Here is an 18,792-nt window from a genome sequence, read left to right as displayed (position 1 = left end):
CTTATGAGGGCCAGCAGTTCCGGTCATTAGGTGGGGCTCCCCAAAGCCCTGCCTCCACACCCCTTCTTCCCCGTAAGATTCATTTGATTGCTAGCAACAGGCATCACCGGCTCTGCTGTGGGCATCAGGCGCTGCCTGAGAGTGGACAACCAGCCTCCCAGTGGCTAGGGTCTGAGCAAGCAGGCCTGAGTCCACTTGTCACAGGAAGCAGTAGGTATCAGGTGAGGAAGGGATCACCTCTATGCTTGGGGGCGGGTGTCTTGCTTTTCTGGGGGAAAAGAAATTCAGAAACCTGCTACCTTTGAAATAGCACAAGGTCTGGTTAGGCTGAGGGTAGGTAGGTGAGGTTGGCAGCAAGTCTAGCCCAGAAATGAGTACCTGACCCTGGGCTGACAGAGAATTTGGAGGAGAGGCCTAGCACTGTTCTGAGTGGCTCTCATCTTAAAGGAATCACTGGGTGACATCCAGTACAAGACTGGGTCATTGTGAGGGACTCGAAAGAGAGACCTGGAGAAGGTAAGGGCTCAAGCAAGCCTTGGAGAATTCGTGGATTGAGAGAGGCTGGGGCCATGGGTGCAGGCCTCAGACCCAGCTGTGAGTCAGACATCCTGCCTGGAAGGGATTACAGAGCTGGGTGTTCACAGCCACTGGGAAGGAGCTTGGAGATGGAGCAGGGACTCCCATCTCCTTTTCCTAGGTCAAACAGTGCTGGTCCTTTGAGAGAGTCTTCTGCAGCAGTCACAGAAGACAGGCTGCCCGCTCAGGAAGATAGGGTGGGACTAGAGAATTATGACGCCTCTTTTCTGTCTGTCTAGCTCAGGCTGCTCACACTTTCCCTAAAGTAGCAAACTGAGCGCTACTGGTAGGTGGGGACCAGCGGGAAGAACGGCTCCGCCTGGTGGCTGTCTTTCTACTTGCACCTTTACCACCATTGGAACCTGGGAGTCCTAAGGGGCCTCCATGTCTCCAGGCCTTGAAACTCTCCCTAGTACCAGGAGCTGGTGTTTCTGAGGCCTCAGAATCTTCCGGAGACAGCTTCCAAACAGCCTGAAGCCCCCTGTAGGCATGTGTCACCACCATGCTACCCAGGATGCCCTCCTGAGTGACATACAGTTAGAAGTCACAACTTCTAGATCCTCTGTTCCCTACCACTTGTTCTTAGGATAAGGGAGGGAGGGCTTTAGACAAGAACACACACACACACACACACACACACACACACACACACACACACAGAGACAGAGACAGAGACAGATCAATGTTACTTTAATCCCAACATTCATACCAGCTCCACCATTTCCAAATGGTAAAACATTTTTGAGCCCCATGTGGAGGCCGGATTTGTTTGAGCCTGACCTTAGCCCTCTTGTGCTAGGGACCCTTGAGGAACAACATCTCAGCTCCAGCTCCAAGCAGATTCTTTATAGTCATTATGGCCTCTTGTAAAAAACCCTCTGCACCTCTGCTCCAGAGCCATGCCAACTTCAGAGCACCAGCCTCAGGCCACCTTTGAAAACATCATGGTTCCATGTGTGCAGGAGGACCTCTAAAGGGAGACGGAGAAGGCAGAGCCTGGTCCCTTCCTGATCTGCAGCTGCCCCGAATCACTGAGAGATGCAAGGTTCTGAGCTCTGTGAGCTGTGGCTGCCAGTTAGTGAACCATGGGTGTTTCAGGAGGAGCTATCCTTTGGAATCATGTTGGGGACTCCAGGCTGAGGGTACAAGAGCAAGAGGGTCTATTAGTCACCCCTGGAGGAGTGGGCTGGTCTAGTAACTTGTGTGCAGTCTGGGCTTAGATATGGCAGGAGGGCTGGCAGGCTCATGTGGCACAGTGGCGTTAGACTCAAGTTTAAGAAACTGAGTTCTGGCCAGCAGTTGCCATCTAGGGAAGCTGTGGGGGAGGGGGGAGGTCCTGAGTTCAGCGAGTCACAGTGGCTCCCAGTCCCCAGCTGAGAACCCCACCCTTTCTGCTCACGGGGTGGGGGTGGGGTGGGGGAGAAGCCAGCCTGCCAGGTGTTTCAGGCCCCAGGCAGGTAGGATACAGAGGCCAAAGCAGCTTCATGGCCTCCTCCTTTCCACTCCCATGCCAAGGGTGGCCAAGCAGGCAGGTAGGCAAGTCTGGGCGGGCATTGATTCAGCATGGAGGAATGCTCAGGCTCTCCCAGCTATGCCCTGCCCCTGCCTGCCCCTACCTCGCCCTCATCCTCAGGCACTACTGGCCTGGTGCCCATGCCAGCAAAGCTCCTTCAGCCTAGGCTTGCTGGAGCGCATGCCCACCTGCTGGTGGCCCTGTGCCCTGCATCCCCAATTCCCTCCTACATGACCTCATAGCCCAAGCTACTCTCGGACCTGAGGCTACAGTGAACCAACTGGACGACCTTGTAGAAGATGGCAGGTCTTTGGAATGTAGAGAGCTATGATGGGTCCTCTGGGCAGGAGATAAGACACCACCAAAAATGAGAAAAGGCCTCTAAGTTCTAGGAAAAAAAAAAAAAAAAAGGACAAAAATCTTCCAGATATGTAGGTTTGGAGGGTCCCAGTGAGCGAGGGCCAGCAAAAGCAGGTACCAGGCTGCCTCCAGGCCAGGCTTGGCCTACTTGGCTAGAGTTGGGAACTGGGAAAAGTGGCAAGAGTCAGGGCTTGCAGCAGCTAAGTCAGTGCTTTGGCCAAGGCCCAGAGCCTCTCTCTGCCTGGCTTCCTGGCTAGTGTCCTTGCCCTGGCTATCTTGGGCTACTTTCTTGCTTAGGGTGGACTCAGTACTGGCTGCAGACAGGTGAAGAGTCAGTACACAAAGGACCACCCCTCAAGTGACCTGGATTCTACAACTATCTCCTCAAAGCTGATAGGAGCATGAAGATGGGGCATGCCTCAACCCCCCTCAGCACCTCTGCCCCACTTGATGCCACAGCTGGGCCCAGTCTCATCCCAGACCTCATCACCAGGATCCCCTGTGAGTGGTCGGAACCTCAAAAGCGGTGTGGGCGTGGTCCAGCCTAGTGGGGAGCCAGATTGTCTAGAGAGACATTTCAGCAGCCTGTGCCCCCGGCCTAGGGCCTCGCTGGACCCTCTTTATTGCCATCCTTGCTGCTGGAGTCCTCTTAGTCTCCTGTCTGCTCTGTGTCATCTGTTGCTGTTGCCACCGCCATCGCCACAGGAAGCAACCCAAGGATAAAGAAACTGTGGGCCTGGGCAGTGCCTGTAATAGCACCACTACTCACCTGGTGAGGAGCAGAAACCCAAATCTACCTGTGACCAATCCTGTACTGGTTCACTCCAGGGAGGGGGGGTGTGCAAGGTTCAAGCTGGGGAGCTCAAGGCAGCCCTGGCAGGCCTTCTTCTCAGAGGAAGGAGATGAGCAGAGGTGATAGGGAATGAGTGATTCAAGAAGTAGGCAGATGTTGGTCCATGGTCCATTGGAAGGTACAATAGTAGCAGTAGTAGCATATATGTCTCGTTGAAGGAAGATTGGCTGGTCTCAGGGAGCTGTGTTGGGGATGTGTGGGCTAGAATGCAGGTGATGGTGTGATCTGTGTTACAATAGTCCAGATCTCTGGTTAGAGATTGGTCTCAATCATACTTGTCTGATCTCCCACCATCCACCCCAGGTTCAACCAGATGTGGACTGCCTAGAACCCTGCTCTGGAGGGGACCAACAGTGGGGACGACTCCTGCTGTCACTGGAGTATGATTTTGGAAGCCAGGAGGTAAGACTCACTCAGCAGGTCCAGAGGCTCTGTGGTTGATGGAGAATGTGATGAATGAAGAGCCAGGGGAGCAGGGTAGAAGAACCTCTTGACCCCAGGCTGAGCCAACCCACTGGCCCTCAGATTAGAGTGGGCCTGAGGCAGGCTGGAAACCTGAAGGCTGAGGGCACAGCAGACCCCTACGCCTGGGTTAGTGTGTCCACCCAGGCTGGGAGAAGACACGAGACAAAGGTGCACCGAGGGACGCTCTCTCCCATGTTTGAAGAGACATGCTGCTTTCTGGTAAGTCTAGTCTGGGTAGATAGAGTGGGCTGGAGCCAGGGCAGCAGGACCCAGCTCATAGCCCTGTCTGCAGGTCCCACCAGCAGAGCTGCCCAAAGCCACTCTGAAGGTGCAGCTGTGGGACTTCAAGCGGTTTTCAGAACACGAGCCACTGGGTGAGCTCCAACTACCCCTGGGCACCATGGACCTTCAACATGTCCTGGAGAGCTGGTACCAGCTAGGCCCTCCAGGGACCACTGAGGTGAGCCTGGCTGGTAGGGGCTCAGGATCTACCTGTAACATGGGACAAGGCTTGAATGCTGTACCTGCTGAGCCCAAACCCCCAAGGGTAAGAATGACCCTCCCAGCTGCAGCCCCGTCTTGTTGCCCATAGCCTGAGCAGATGGGGGAGCTGTGCTTCTCGCTACGCTACGTGCCCAGCTCAGGCAGCCTGACTGTGGTTGTACTGGAGGCTCGGGGTCTGAATCCGGGGCTCGCAGGTGAGAGCTATACTTGTGTGGACAGCGAGCTGGACCCTTGCCATGTGCATGTATGGGACTCCCTTCTTGAACTTTCTCACTCGTGCAGAGGCCTACGTGAAGATCCAGCTTATGTTAAACCAGAGAAAATGGAAGAAGAACAAAACATCCTCCAAGAAAGGCACCACTACCCCCTACTTCAACGAGGCCTTCGTCTTCCTGGTTCCCGTTAGCCAGCTCCAGGTAGGGAGTCGGGAGGAAGGGCAGAGTGGCCTGGGACGTTGTGCCAAGCCAAACTGACGACTGTCCCCTCTCCATGTCTGCAGAGTGTGGACCTGGTACTGGCTGTCTGGGCCCGTGGTCTGCAGCTCCGGACTGAGCCTGTGGGCAAAGTGTTGCTGGGTCCCCGGGCTTCTGGCCAACCCCTACAGCACTGGGCAGACATGCTGGCCCATGCTTGGCGGCCCATCGCCCAGTGGCACCACCTGCAGTCTCCCAGGGAAGTGGATCGTGTTCTGGCCCTGCAGCCTCGCCTTCCCCTGCTTAGGCCTCGCTCCTGAAAGCACCGCAGGTCTCAGTTTTCCCAGATGGAGAGCTGTGGATATTTGTGCAGGTTCTTCAGATCTCTCTGTAATAAATGAATTCTCTTTCACACTCCCGTGTCCTGATGGAGCCCTGTGAGGAGGATCTGAGATACAAGGCAGGCTACACTTTGGCACCACTGTCCTCTCAAGGTTGGGGTGGGTGCTCTGAACAGATTTGCCAGTCCTCTGCCAGGCCTGTGCTCAAGGCCTGATTCCTAGATCTTTCCTTGGAAAATGGGCACCACCCTCTCTGCCAGCCAGGACTGGTAGAGGAGCAGGAGGCTAGAGCTGGCTCTGTGAAGGCAAAGAGGGCAATTGAGGGGGAGTTGTGGGTAGGTACAGCTTGTGGAAGACACCTCAAGACCATGAGGGACGGTGATACAGTGTCTTATGCACTACCAGCAGGGGGCAGTAGATGTCTTTGGAAGTTGCTCTGGAGCCTTTGGGGGCTCACAGCCCTGGCTTGTGATATACCTCTTAATCCTAGCACATCTGGCGGGCTTTAGCAGCTCCAACCCTCCTCTGATCCCCAGGGGCCCCAGAGCAGCAGGGTTGGGGCCAAGCCATGATCTGGTGTCTCTGGGTGGGGTTCAGAAGCGGGAAAGGAGTAAGGGCCTGGCCCCAGTGAGCCGGGCAATGCAGGGCCTGCCTAGGCAACCAAGGGCCCTGAGCCCCCACAGGTCAGAGAAAGGTTCCTAGGGCGGTGGCACCACTCTCTGGGGTTGAAGGACATGTTCCAAGTTGCCTGTGCAGAGGCACCCATGGGCAGGGTGTGTGGCAGGCGGAGAGAGGCCTGGCTGCTGGTCCAGGGACCCTTTTGCTTCTCTCTTCCTGGGCAGAAAGGCAAGTTCACTATAAGAGGTGGGCACCACTCTCCTGAGCCCTGACTGCCTTTCACACAGGGCCTAAGAGAATGCTTTTGTTTTTGTTTGGTGTGTGTGTGTGTGTGTGTGTGTGTGCGTGCGCGTGCGCCCAATTTTGCAGGAGGACTGGTGAGGTGAACAGTCAGCCCAGGGGTCCAAGCAGGCAATGAGTGGCCAAGTGGGTGCAAATCTACAAGACCACACATATCATTTGACAATGACTCCAGGTTAGCCTACTTTTGGTGAAGTCCGGTTTCCTTTGGAGGAAGACTTCAGTGGATGTTTGAGCTGGGTACCTTGGAGACCCACATGGAAGGTTACCCTTGCTGTCCTGAGGGCTCTTGCAGGAACAAGGCTGGCATCTTGAACTCGTCATTGAGACATAAATAGAGCAAACCACCCCCAACTCCCCACCCCAAGACTTCTTGGACAGGCCAGCGCCTGGGCTGGCTGACCAGGCGGCTGGGCAGGTGGGGAGGCTCTTCTCCTCTCTGTGCCCCCATTGGTCTGAGGAGACTCCATGCCCTTTCTGAGCAGGGGCCCGGCCCAGGGAAAGCAATTTATACCCCTCCCCCTGGCCCACCAGCCCAACTCACTGCTGCCGGCCTGACCTCCAGCACTGCTGCACAGCATCTAGGTGAGGCCCGGCCCATCTTCTTGAGGTGGGAGACTAGAGCACTACTCAGGCTAGCTCATAGGAGGACTTCCCCGGGCAGGGGCTTGGGGGTTTGGGGGTCTGCTGCCGACAGCTCTCTCTGAGGTACCCCACAGATCTAGGGTTGAGAGCAACAGGTGCTGCTAGGATAGGACAGGGGTCTACAATGAGCCTCAGATAACAGGCCCTGACTCTGGGGACACAAAAGCAGGAAAATGTTCAGGTCAAGCAAGTAGGGACCTGAGCCCCCAGGCCACACAGAAGAACACTTTCTTCCATGCATTCACTTCTCAAGCCAAAGGAGCAAGAGTTAAAAATAACAGGCTCACCCTGGCAGCCACCTGTGCTGGCCAGCCCCACCCCATCCCTCCCTCGGGGACAGCTGCAGCTCCTCAGGCCCCGCCCGGGACATTTTGGGAACACTTTCTCCTCTTACTTCTCATCCTCAGGGTGGGGGTGGGGGGTGATGTCCTCTGAGAAGGTCTGAGTTGCGGGTAGAGCAGAAGTAGCCTAGCGAGGCCAGGTCTCCATGCCTAGCCTCACGCAAGGCGGACACTGACACCATCACTTCTCTCCCCACAGGATCAGAGCTTGAGATCTCAGGATGGGAGAGTAAGTGATACCCAGGGTGACCCATACTGCAGTCCCTCACCAGGGCTTGAGTGTCCTATCTCCCTGCCCTCTGTGGCTGCCGCCTACCCCTTCAACCCCATCAAACCCTAGGTTTCATGGCTACTCCTGTGAGCCACAGTCTAACTTCTCTTTTTTTCTCCCACTCCCACCTCCCTCTTCCTCCTGGGACAGTGAGGAGGTGAGTATCTCTAGAGGCTATAATGGTCCCCTGAGGCTAGGACAGAAGACACCCCTGTCAAGGCCCCCAAGTGCCCCACCCCCTGAACTACCCCCAGAGAGAGAGAGGAAGTGCCTGCCCGGTGCTTTATGAGGCAAGGGAAGTAAGACTTGGGCCTAGTCACAAGGGAATCACTTCTCCTTTCTAATTTCTGTTCACCACTCACCTTCCGGGCCTCCCCTTGCCCACAGCCCCCGAGGCCTAGCTATATCCTGTCTCCTTATCCCCATTACCCCCTTCAGCCCTATGTGCCACGTAAGCAAAGAGTCAGGACCACAGGCCTGTGTCCCTGAAGCAGGCCCTGGACTAGGGGAAAACACCAGGGCCCTGGGCAGTGGCCTTGTTATCTCCTTGGGAACCCCAAGTCAGATGGCTCTAAGCAGGTCAGAGCTCCAGCTAAGGCCTGACTCTGACCCCTTTGTCCTGTCCTGCAGAAGCGCAACAGGGCCATCACGGCCCGGAGACAGCACCTGAAGGTAAGGGTGGGCTGCTGCAGAGACCTGTGGATATAGAGGTAGGGGTGGGAGTTCACTGCAGACCCTCACTCCCACCGTTCTGTGTTCTCAGAGTGTGATGCTCCAGATAGCGGCCACAGAGCTGGAGAAAGAGGAAAGCCGCCGAGAATCTGAGAAGGAGAACTACCTGTCAGAACACTGCCCGCCACTGCACATCCCAGGCTCCATGTCTGAAGTGCAGGTAGTTCCTTCCTGCCCCATACCACCCAAGACCCTACTATCCCGACTCCTCAGCAGGTCAACCCTCCTGATCAGGACTGGGAGGGGACAATGATCCTCAGGTATCAGGGTGGCCACCCACCCACTGCTTGCCCACCCAGGAACTCTGCAAACAACTGCATGCGAAGATCGATGTGGCGGAAGAGGAGAAATATGACATGGAGGTGAAGGTGCAGAAGAGCAGCAAGGAGGTGAGAGGGGGGAGCCCGTGGTGAGGGGGTGGGGCATATGGCATGGGGTGGAATTGGTGGTGAGGGGGGTGGGACATATGGCACGGGGAGGAGCCAATGGTGAGAGGGTGGGACATATTGCATGGGGTGGAGCCAATGGCTTGCAGGGTAGCACAGGCGATATGAAGGTGGAACCAGATGACATGGGGTGAAGCCAAGTGATATGAGGGTGAGGCCAGGTGCTATGGGATGAAGCCAGGTGATGAGAAAGTAAGGCCAATGATACAGGGCAAGATCAGGGACATGGAGGCTATCAGGCTCCCAAACCTCCTGTTCCTTCCTCCCAGCTGGAAGACATGAACCAGAAGCTATTTGACCTGAGGGGCAAGTTCAAGAGGCCCCCACTTCGGAGGGTGCGTATGTCTGCCGACGCCATGCTGAAGGCGCTGCTGGGCTCTAAGCACAAGGTGTGCATGGACCTGAGGGCCAACCTGAAGCAGGTCAAGAAGGAAGACACTGAGAAGGTAGGTCAAGGCCCAGGGGAGAGCCAAGAGGGAGAGTCCACTCACAGTCCCTTTCATAGATAGTAAAGCAAGGCCAAGGGTAGTCTGGAGCAGACTGGGGTGGATCTGAGACCTCTCTGGTCCTACCCTCAGGAGCGGGACCTGCGTGACGTGGGTGACTGGAGGAAGAATATTGAGGAGAAGTCTGGCATGGAGGGCCGGAAGAAAATGTTCGAGTCTGAGTCCTAACTGCCCACTTCCCCAGTCCCACCCTAGCATTGGGGAAGCACCCAACATCCAGTCTGGGAGTACTTGGCCTCACTCCAATAAAGGATTCGCATCCCTTTTACTGGTGTGGTCTAGTTCTGTCTCTGCCCACTCTGGAGCCCATCATCAGTGACCAGCAGTGTGGCAGGAGAGAGGCCATACTGCTTGGGTAGAGTTCAAAGACCCTGGGCTGTATCCTGTAACTGGTGGGTGTGGTCAATGTCTGGACCTGTCTGACAGGACATGGAGAAGGATGACCATGGACTCCAACATATCTGAGTGGGAGTCTGGGATCAGCTTCTTTGTTCCTTGGTGCAGTCATTCACTCAGAATGGTTCTGGCAGGCACACCCCAAGGCAGCCCCAGTCTCCATTCTTTCAGCACTGCCCTTTCTCAGGGTCCCATCTGAGACCAAAAGTCAGAAGCCATCCTGGAAGTCTGACCCTCTGTGTCCATCCCCAGACTCAGCCTACATCAACCCCACCTCCTCCTACACCAGTGCCTTCCCCTCTCTGTACACGAGGGATGAAGGAAAGACTGGGCCTACACAGCTTGCCTGGATCTTCATTGCACCTCACAAAGTCACCCTGAGGAACATAGGGCCTAGGATGGCTCAGCACTTGACTTCATAGCAGGGCCACAGGCTCCAGACCATCCTACAGAAGTGCACATGGCTATTCTGAGTCAGTAACTCCCCACTCCCTCCAGAGGCTTGTACTCAGCTGGTAAGACCCGGGTCCCTCTTCCTGAGTAGAGCTGTGGCAGGCCCTACCTTGGTCCAGAAAGGAACTTGTCTTCTTTCGACTAAATTCCAGGCCTTGGCCTAGCTAGAACAATATCCCCAACTCTGATAAGTCTTTTTCGAATGGCTGTGTACACAGCCTTGATTTGTGTGAGATGCTATCAGGGTCCTAGATCTCCAGTGGGATGGGGGGATTCCAGAAGAAGTTGCCCCCATTCTGGAGCCATGAGGAACCCTGGCAGGTGCCCATTAATCCTCAAAATACATTTCATTGAAGATGGTTCCTTGGCTCTCGCTTCAGCATTTGCAGTCCTGGATCCACCATGCTCTTTTCACCAGCTCCCAAAGCCCATCCAAGGTAGAGCCTCAGTCCTGGACCTTCTCCCAATGTCCAGACAGCAGCAAGCCAGACCCTTAGGGACAATTCTACCTCACCACAGAGCTAGGCAAAGCAAGTCAGAGCCAGACGGGCTCAGATGCAGAGCTATGTGACTAGGCATGTGCCTAAGGGGCCAGGGATTACGAGATGCCTTGATAGGAAGCTGTGCATAGCGATGTCAGAGGGAAATGGGTCCCACAGGAACCCGTGTTTGTACAGGGAAAAGGTGGGTAGTACAATGGTCTTCCCACCTCTGTGACTCCATGAGAAACTTCCTCTCTGGCGTGTCAAAGTGTCAGTTACTTTTCTGATGCTACAATAAAACAGCTTGACCTAAAACAACTTATGGAAGAAAGTTTATTTTTGGCTTGTGGTTCCAGAGGGTAACAGTGTATCATGGTGAGAAAACATAGGACAAACAGTAGGTATGGTGATCAGAGCAGGGAGACATCTCAATCACAAGCATGAAGCACAGGGAGCAAACTGGAGGTGGTGCTAGGCTTTTGATTTCAAAGCTCATCTCTGGTGACATACTTCCTCCAGCAAGGCTACACCATCTAAACCTCCCCAAACAGGGTCACCAACTAAGGACCAAATGTTCAAATAAGGGGAGTCTTTCTCATGTGAACCACCCAATGCTCATAGGTGTGTCGTCTAGATGACTCTAAATCCCGTCAACTTGACATTCAATATTATCCACTCTAGGATGAAACTATCTTTAAAACAAAACAAAACAAAACAAAAAACAAAAAGTTGCCAAATACAAAAATCCAGTTTGTTTGCCTGGGGTGGGTGGGGACAGTGGGCAAAGAGAAGAGCCCGTCACAAGGCTTACATCGTGGGAGGTAGAATGCTTGCGTGGGATGTCAGATTTATGGGTACTTGCTACATTTTCCAGTGAGTGAATAAAATACAAGAGACCTCCACAAATCAAACCAAGCCGACTGACCCTAGGGCCTTGTGCAGAGCCCTGCCCCTGTGCCTAATGCTGTCTGTGACCCCCCCCAGAATGACCCTGTCTTACCTCAGCTGACCAAGCAGCAAGGCTGAATGGAGCAGGGTATGGGCATGGCTGTCTGGGTGTCTGGAAGGATTCTTTGGGTAGGGACTAGAAGTAGGATCTTGGCTGAGATGCTAATCAGGGTCTCTTAGGACATGAGAAGAGCCTAGGACCAGCAGCAAGAGAGGAAGAGGCAGGAAAGATAAGGGGTGAGAAGTGTCTACAGGAACACAGTGCAGTCAAAAGTTGAGGAACCCCTGATGTCCCACATGATACCTGCTGAGGTTTTGCTTTTTAAAACTTTGAGTATGAGGTCTTGCTTTTAAAAATGGCTGCTGAAGACCAAAGAAGTAGGGCTTAGGAGGGTAGGTGGTAAGAATAGGGAGTATGTGTGGGCTTGCAAGCATAGCCAGACAAAGGTGGGCAGGGCCCTGAACCCTGGGTACCACTTCAGAACCTCATTTTCCTGCCTGGCTTCCAACCTTTCCCTTTGTCTTTCTGCTTGGCTGTCTAACTCCCGTCTTCAATGACATCCATGCAATGACCAACTTGCCATCAGGGCTCTGCTCTGCCATGTGCATGATCCATTGTTTGTCCCCCCATCTTCAGATGGGGTCCCCCACTCCTCAGCCTGTCATGCTCCTGGAAAGACAAGCCATACCAGTGACTTGGCACAGGAGACCTTGCCACTTTGCTGCTGATTGGGACTTTACACAGACCCAGATAGCAATCTCGATGCCCCCAACTCTGCCTGTTCTTTCTACCAAAGCTACTAAAGAAGCAATCACCAAAGCAGACTTGCCTTTTGCTCTCCTGTCTCGGTCTGTCTGAATCCTTAATATCATGATCAACTCATGAACCATCTCCCATCTGTCACCAAGCCTGTGCTCCTCACCTAGTCTTTTCCTAGAACCCCCTTTTATGGAGCCAACTGTCCATGTCCCTCAGACCATGTAAACCTGAGTTTCTAGCAAAGACCTGGATCTCCATCTTTCTTACATGTTAAGTGCTTGGGTCTCATTCACACTGGGCAAGGGATCTATGATTAAGCTGTGTAAGTGTTCTACCATTAAGCTCTTTGTGATTATTTAAGCCAGGGTCTCACTAAATTGCCTAGGCTGGCCTTGAACTTGGATCCTCCTGCTTCAAACCTCCCAGGTAGGTTTGAGCCCCAGGCCCAACCTGACTCTCCATCTTATAAAAGAATCTCTATTTCTCTGAGCACTGGATTTTTTTTTTTCTTTCTTCTTTCTCTCTCTACCCAATTCCCTCAAAGAACTTGGGAAGCTTTACATCAGGCCTGGTGTTAGAAGTAAAAGCAGGTCTCTTGGTGTGGTTAAATCTGACCTCCTTAGACGATGCCATCCAACAGCTGATTTTTCTAACTGGGTAAAAGTGCCACTCAAGGCTACTAAAGTTTTAAATTAGGATTAACTATTTTAACTAGTTGGTTTCCAAAGGTCTTAAATTCTAGCCAAGATGGTGAGTCACAGAATATCTGATCTTAGCCCCCAACAGGCTTGAGTGGGAAAAAACGGTGCCAAGCAAAATCCTTTTGCCTAGGGGCTGAGTGGAAGTTAAAACAAGACCCAGATGACAACACTTGGTGTCCACAGTTACAATTTTCCTGGGAAGATATATGGACTCAACTTTCTTGGTTGAGACCATGGAATTCCTTCTTCTGATTGTTTGTTTGTTTATTTTTTCTAGTTGGGGCCTTCCAGCTAGGCCATATAGCAGTGTTAACCTAACAAAGGTGTCTTTTTAAATAAATTGGTGAAACTATCCACATTTAACCTGTGTTATGTGTGGGCTCCACAGGGACCACAGGGACTTGTGCCCTGATAGAGGGTGAGCTCACTTTATCACGGGGCTGGGCTCACGACCAGAAAGTAACCATGTGTTTTGCCACCATCTTGGTTAATGACATCATAAATACAGTGAATGCCATGTGATAAAGTAGAGAAACCTATACATTTTCTGATGCTGTTGAGCCCTCAGGGGACTGTCCCCTTTTATAATATACTAAGAAAGCAACACCAGATCTCCATCTTGGTTGTTTGTTCTAGGGTGGTTTTGTTGTTGTTGTTTGTTTGTTGTTGTTGTTTTGCTTTGTTGTAATTTTGACTCATTGCTTTCCATGATCTATTTATTGGTTTATAGAAGGGATGTAAGAGTTTTCCTGGGCAGTGGTGGCGCACACCTTTAATCCCAGCACTTGGGAGGTAGAGGCAGGCAGGCAGATTTCTGAGTTCAAGGCCAGCCAGGACTACACAGAGAAACCCTGTCTCAAAACAAACAAACAAACAAACAAACAAACAGAGTTTTCTCAGCCATGTGCCTCTGACACTAGCCAGGTATCTAAAGAAGCTGACACTTTGAAGTGGTTGGACTTAAAACAATGCTCATGAGAATTCGCATCGGCCCACAGTGGAGTTTTGAAAGCACAGCTCTCAAGATGTGTTGACTAGCTTTATGTCAACTTGACAGAAGCTATATTCATCTGGGAGGAGGGAACCTTAATTGAAAAAAAATGCCTCCATAAGATCCAGCTGTAGGGCATTTTCTTAATTAGTGATTGATAGGCGAGAGCCCAGACCATTGTGGGTGGCACCACCTCTGATTTGGAGGTCTTGGGTTCTATAAGAAAGCAGGCTGAGCAAGCCAGGAGAAGCAAGCCAGTGAGCAGCACTCCCCCACTCTGCATCAGCTCCTACCTTCAGGTTCCTGCTCTGCTTGAGTTCCTGCCCTGACTTCCTTCAGTGATGAAACGACAATGTGGAAGTGTAAGCCAAATCAACAGCTTTCCTCACAAACTTGTTTATGGTCACAGTGTTTCATCATAGCTATGGTAACCCTTACTAGGACACTCACAAGGGAACTAAAAGAATACATGGCCAGGTGCTAGACAGGCTGTGCCAGTGGGCAGCTACAAGAGCTGGAGGCAAGAAAGAACCTATCTGCTTGGGCCCAAGGCTGGAGAGGCAGGCTATGCTGGGTCTTAATATCTGCTTTTGGTGCCCAGAATCTCCAAGACTATTCGTCTCTAAGCTGCTCAGGTCTCCTCTGATCCATGCTTCCTGACAACCTGTTTTCGCCCCATCAGGCCCTGGAACCCTCTGCTGTGATTTCACTGTCTGGTTGACTTGACAGAAACAGGCAAAGTGCAAAGAGTATCTTGATGTTGTCTCACGCTGAGTTATTGTGAATGATTTCTGTGTACTGTATTCTCTAAATTATGGATACTTATTCCAAGACAGTGTGTAGTAAATTATACTGTGCCTTTTCTAACCCAGGCCACCCGAGTGATAGAAAGCCATCTTTAAAAAAGAGGAAATCACCCTGAGTGCTTTCACGTTTGCCTCCTATTCAGACTGATAAATGCAACAGACAGATTGTAAATGTGAAGGGCGAAAGGGAGTGTTTAAAGGAAACATTGGAAGTTTAATCCACAAGGGAGCCAAAATCCAACCTAACCTATACAACCATTAGAAGTGGATTGATTTCTTTGGCATATGAGGATATATTTTTCCCAGGGGTTTTACTGGATGGGAATCTAGCATAAACAGATTAAAATCAGCCAGAAGAAATACAGAGAGAGTTCAGTAAGGTCACAGGTTATTACAGTCACATTTGTAGGCATGAATAATCCGGAGAGACTCTTCCTCATGGCGGCTGATTAGGACAGGAAGTATATAGGTACCAGGTCCATATCAATAAAGCTACTAATGCGATAGATATCTCCTTTCTTTGTGATTACTCATGAGGAAAGGAATAAGAGCTAGGAACTCTCCAAGAAGGAGACAAAAAAAGATCTGGGAGACATTCCAAAATGTCTTCTTGTCTCACATAGCTGTCGGTAAAGACTCCCCCTCACTGTATCTCTATCCATTGGAGTTGCTTCCATCCATAGGCCTTAAGAAAGAAATGTCTAATATTTTTCTACACACAGGTCTCATCTTAATATGAGCTAGAGGAGAAAAGGTGGCCTTTATAGAAAAATAAGGGTACTGTATTGTCTAACAATGTATTTTCTTTATAGGGAGGAGGATACTTGCTTTTTCAGGTCGTCTGCCTCCGTTTACAGATGTGTCTGAACTGTCAGTATTGGCCAATTCAAGTCTATCCAGGGATGGTCCCAGACACTTCTATCTGCTTGATCTTCCTCAGTCATGGATGCTGACACCACTCAATCTTGAGAAGGTGCCCATTCAGATTCAAGTTTTCTATCTAGTATAGTACTCTAATATATATTATATTAGTATATATAATACATGTTCATATATATTCTGTCTCTTTTAATCATTCTTCCCAATATATGATTCAACAGATAATGACACTCATCTGGACAAATCTATTAAGAATATAAAGAATGCAGGTGCTTTGGGCCCAACTAGTTGCCACTGGAGTCAACAGTGCGTCCCTTGTCCAATGTAAACCAGTGTGTACAGTTTTATAAAGGAACTATATCCTTATGTGTGCAATGGTATTTATCTCACAAGATAAAATGTCTGTGGTAAAAACAGCTAATGGGATGCACATCTATGGAGAGGATAGAGGGACTCTGACTAAAGATCTCTCAATAATCACGTCAGCATCACAGTTTCAACAAAGATTTCTTTTTTTTTTTTTTTTTTTTTTGGTTTTTCGAGACAGGGTTTCTCTGTATAGCCCTGGCTGTCCTGGAACTCACTTTGTAGACCAGGCTGGCCTCGAACTCAGAAATCCGCCTGCCTCTGCCTCCCGAGTACTGGGATTAAAGGCGTGCGCCACCACCGCCCGGCTCAACAAAGATTTCTTAGTTGAGTTTTGTTGTACACTGTAAACATAATGTGATGATATTCTGCTCTGCATCCACTGTTTCTGTGTACATGCTACATGCACTCATTCAAAACCAAAAATGAGGTTGTGCCAGTGACTCCATACAGTGTATAAAGACTGTCTTGTCTTTATATAAGGATTACCTGGAAACTCTCAAAGCCTCACAATTAACGGTATGGACCTAGGCAATGTTAATTAATACATGATTATCATGTGTGTCATTTTTATTTGGCTTTCTTTTATTCAGCTGGTACTGTTTAGCTATCCTAAGCCAAGCTATCACTGTCTTCATAAGGTCATCTATATCTTCTCACAAAAGATGTCGGATGCTGCGTTTGTTGACAGTGAATGTTCTTTTATAGAAGGCAGTGGGTAATGATGGTCACTGGGCCCTCATTTTGAGTATCTAGCCCCTCTCTTGGACAGTTGTATGCAATTCTGGCCTAATCACACATTTCCTCATGATTTGGGAGAAGAGTTAAAAGTATATATGCTAGGAAAGATAAGGGGGAAGGAGGTGCAGCTAGCAGAAAGCCATTATACACACCAAGTGTAGACTTCCCAGTGTGGCTGCTCTTGTGAATCCACACTCTAGCCGGGAACTCCTCACCCACGGTCAGTAAGTAAGCCAATAAATTAATTGATTCCCCAGGATGAACTTTGATGAAATTGAATCTTTTGGAACTTTTTGACGAGGGGATATATATTGCTTAAGAATCCCTCAGGAAGAAAATTGTCACAATAGATAGTAAATTCATTTGTTTAATGCTATTGTATCTCAGGGTATTAAGAAAGACACAAGTGAAAAAAAATTACAAAGAAAAGAAAATGTTAGAAGGGAGGTAAACATGGCAATTGTTTTAGTAAAGAGGGATTTATATATATGAAGATTAAAATGGCTAGATGTTTCCAGAATGGAAAAGACTAGAAAGCTTATGTAAATTATGAAGTTCTGAGCAAGATATTTAAGACACATAAAGGATGAGACTTTGAAATTATATATATGGTATAAGCCCAAGTAGCGTAACTTTATTCATGTGTGTGTGTGTGTGTGTGTGTGTGTGTGCCTGTGAGTATGAGAGAGAGAGGAGAGGGAGAAGGAGAGATAGATTAATGTCTTTCAGCTTTCTAAGTTCAAAAATCAATAATTCTAAGGATAGCTAAATGGATTTCTTGTCAAATTTATTTAGTAATATCCAATTTTAAAAATATTATACAGTAGTTAAAAGGATCAGTCTGGTGTAATTGATCTTCTGGATGTTCAATAACCATCCTTGGAGACTATACTAATTCAGTTAGAGGGGTTATTAACAGGAGAATATTTTCCTCCTTGCCTTCCAAGATCACTGAAGTCCCAGGGGACTGTGGTCCATCTCAAAATGTTCTGCAAGTGCCAACAGTCACCTATTCTCTTGTTCAGGGAGGCCATGGAGAGCCACTCAATGAGTTCTAACCAACATCGGGCCTACGAAAGAGGTCAATACAGAGGGGAGATTTCCTCAGTGCTTCTGAGGGAAGCCACAGGCAGGCCACACAAGGCCTTTGACTATCTCACAGATAAAGACAGCTGATAAAGAAGAGCTTAGGGAGTCAGAGGCTCCTTTCAAGCTCAAGTGACTCCTGAGGACCAGACCCTCATCTGACCTTGACAGTACAGAGACAGAAATTAATCTTGACTACCTGCATGGTCAACCAAGAGGATTGGCAATAGTACAATGGATCACACACCCCAGACATTAGACATAAGTCTACAGAAGATGTTATTTAGACAGCTATATCTCACTAATATTTTCTTCTTGATAAAAAGATTGCCCAGATATAAGACTTCAGACTTTGGCTCACTGCCAGTACCTGCCTGAAGCCAAGAAAGACATGCCTGCTATTGTTTTAACCTAACATCATGGCCCAATATCTCTTCTTTTCCTATCTAGAAGCTGTATGGGAAGGACAGCATGCTAACTTAGCAGATCCAACAGCCATCAAAGGGCATGAATACAGACTGTGCATTCATCACTCTGGAAACCAATCTAGAGGCTGAAGAACAAAGAGCCCAATAGATGAAAGCTCATGTGAGCCTAAGAGATTCTAATGGGCTTTGATTCGGCCATTTTAAAATCTGTTCTAGGCATCAGTCAAGGACTTCCCTTTTCCTATATCTAACAGTTGGGGTCTTTTAGATAGACCCTCTTGAGGGGTACCCCAAAACTGCCATACCTGACAACCCAAATTTAGCCATGTCAAGTCTAAAAGAAACCAGGGCAAATGGCTAACTGACGCTTATTATCAAAGCACACTCTGGCCTCCAGGTTCCCTCAGCATTGCAAGTACCTGTTACAGAGGCCATGCTGGCATCCTGGATCTTCTTGGCTCTTGTTGTCCTGCCCCCTACCCTAAACCTCTCCAGTTCATAGGCTTCCCTTCCCCCAGCTTCTCATTCCTATATAACCCTGTTATTTGGGCTATGCATCCTTTTTGCTCCCTCTCTTCAGCGCCCCCCTCCCCTTGGCCTTCTCTCCTCTTTGTTCTCAACCTCTCTTCTTCCCTTCCCTTCCCTTCCCTCCCCTCCCCTCCCCTCCCCTCCCCTCCCCTCCCCTCCCCTCCCCTCCCCTCCCCTCCCCTCCCCTTCCCTTCCCTTCTCTCTATCTCTCTTTCCTCTCATGGCCTGGTTCAGTCTGCTGGTCATGTTTAGTCTACTAATTTCTCTCCCTGCTTTGGACTCTTCCAGATGCCTCTGGCTGCACCATTCTTTATATCTACAACAAAAACCTCCTTCTCCGTAA

The 18,792-nt window shown here is 50.1% G+C and overlaps 2 protein-coding genes across 2 annotated transcripts; both read left to right on the top strand.

Annotated features, from left to right (window-relative positions):
• The first annotated feature begins 105 nt into the window (after nt 1-105).
• On the top strand, nt 106-5,016 carry Syt8 (synaptotagmin 8). Its single transcript, XM_085842495.1, has 9 exons — nt 106-221; nt 2,747-2,950; nt 3,052-3,221; nt 3,606-3,704; nt 3,828-3,986; nt 4,060-4,227; nt 4,360-4,465; nt 4,554-4,687; nt 4,771-5,016. The coding sequence occupies exons 2-9, from the start codon at nt 2,851-2,853 to the stop codon at nt 5,002-5,004; spliced, it is 1,170 nt and encodes a 389-aa protein (XP_085698621.1). The 5' UTR covers nt 106-221; nt 2,747-2,850; the 3' UTR covers nt 5,005-5,016.
• A 2,798-nt stretch (nt 5,017-7,814) lies between these two features.
• Nucleotides 7,815-9,114, top strand: Tnni2 (troponin I2, fast skeletal type). Its single transcript, XM_021168529.3, has 5 exons — nt 7,815-7,872; nt 7,964-8,092; nt 8,232-8,321; nt 8,648-8,824; nt 8,957-9,114. Exons 2-5 carry the CDS (start codon nt 7,970-7,972, stop codon nt 9,050-9,052), a joined length of 486 nt encoding a protein of 161 aa, XP_021024188.2. The 5' UTR covers nt 7,815-7,872; nt 7,964-7,969; the 3' UTR covers nt 9,053-9,114.
• The last annotated feature ends 9,678 nt before the right edge of the window (nt 9,115-18,792 follow it).

This window comes from Mus caroli, unplaced genomic scaffold (genome assembly GCF_978045245.1).
Source record: "Mus caroli unplaced genomic scaffold, Mus_caroli_1 scaffold_8, whole genome shotgun sequence".
Taxonomy (NCBI): Eukaryota; Metazoa; Chordata; class Mammalia; order Rodentia; family Muridae; genus Mus; species Mus caroli.
This window is presented reverse-complemented; position numbering and strand designations above follow the sequence as displayed.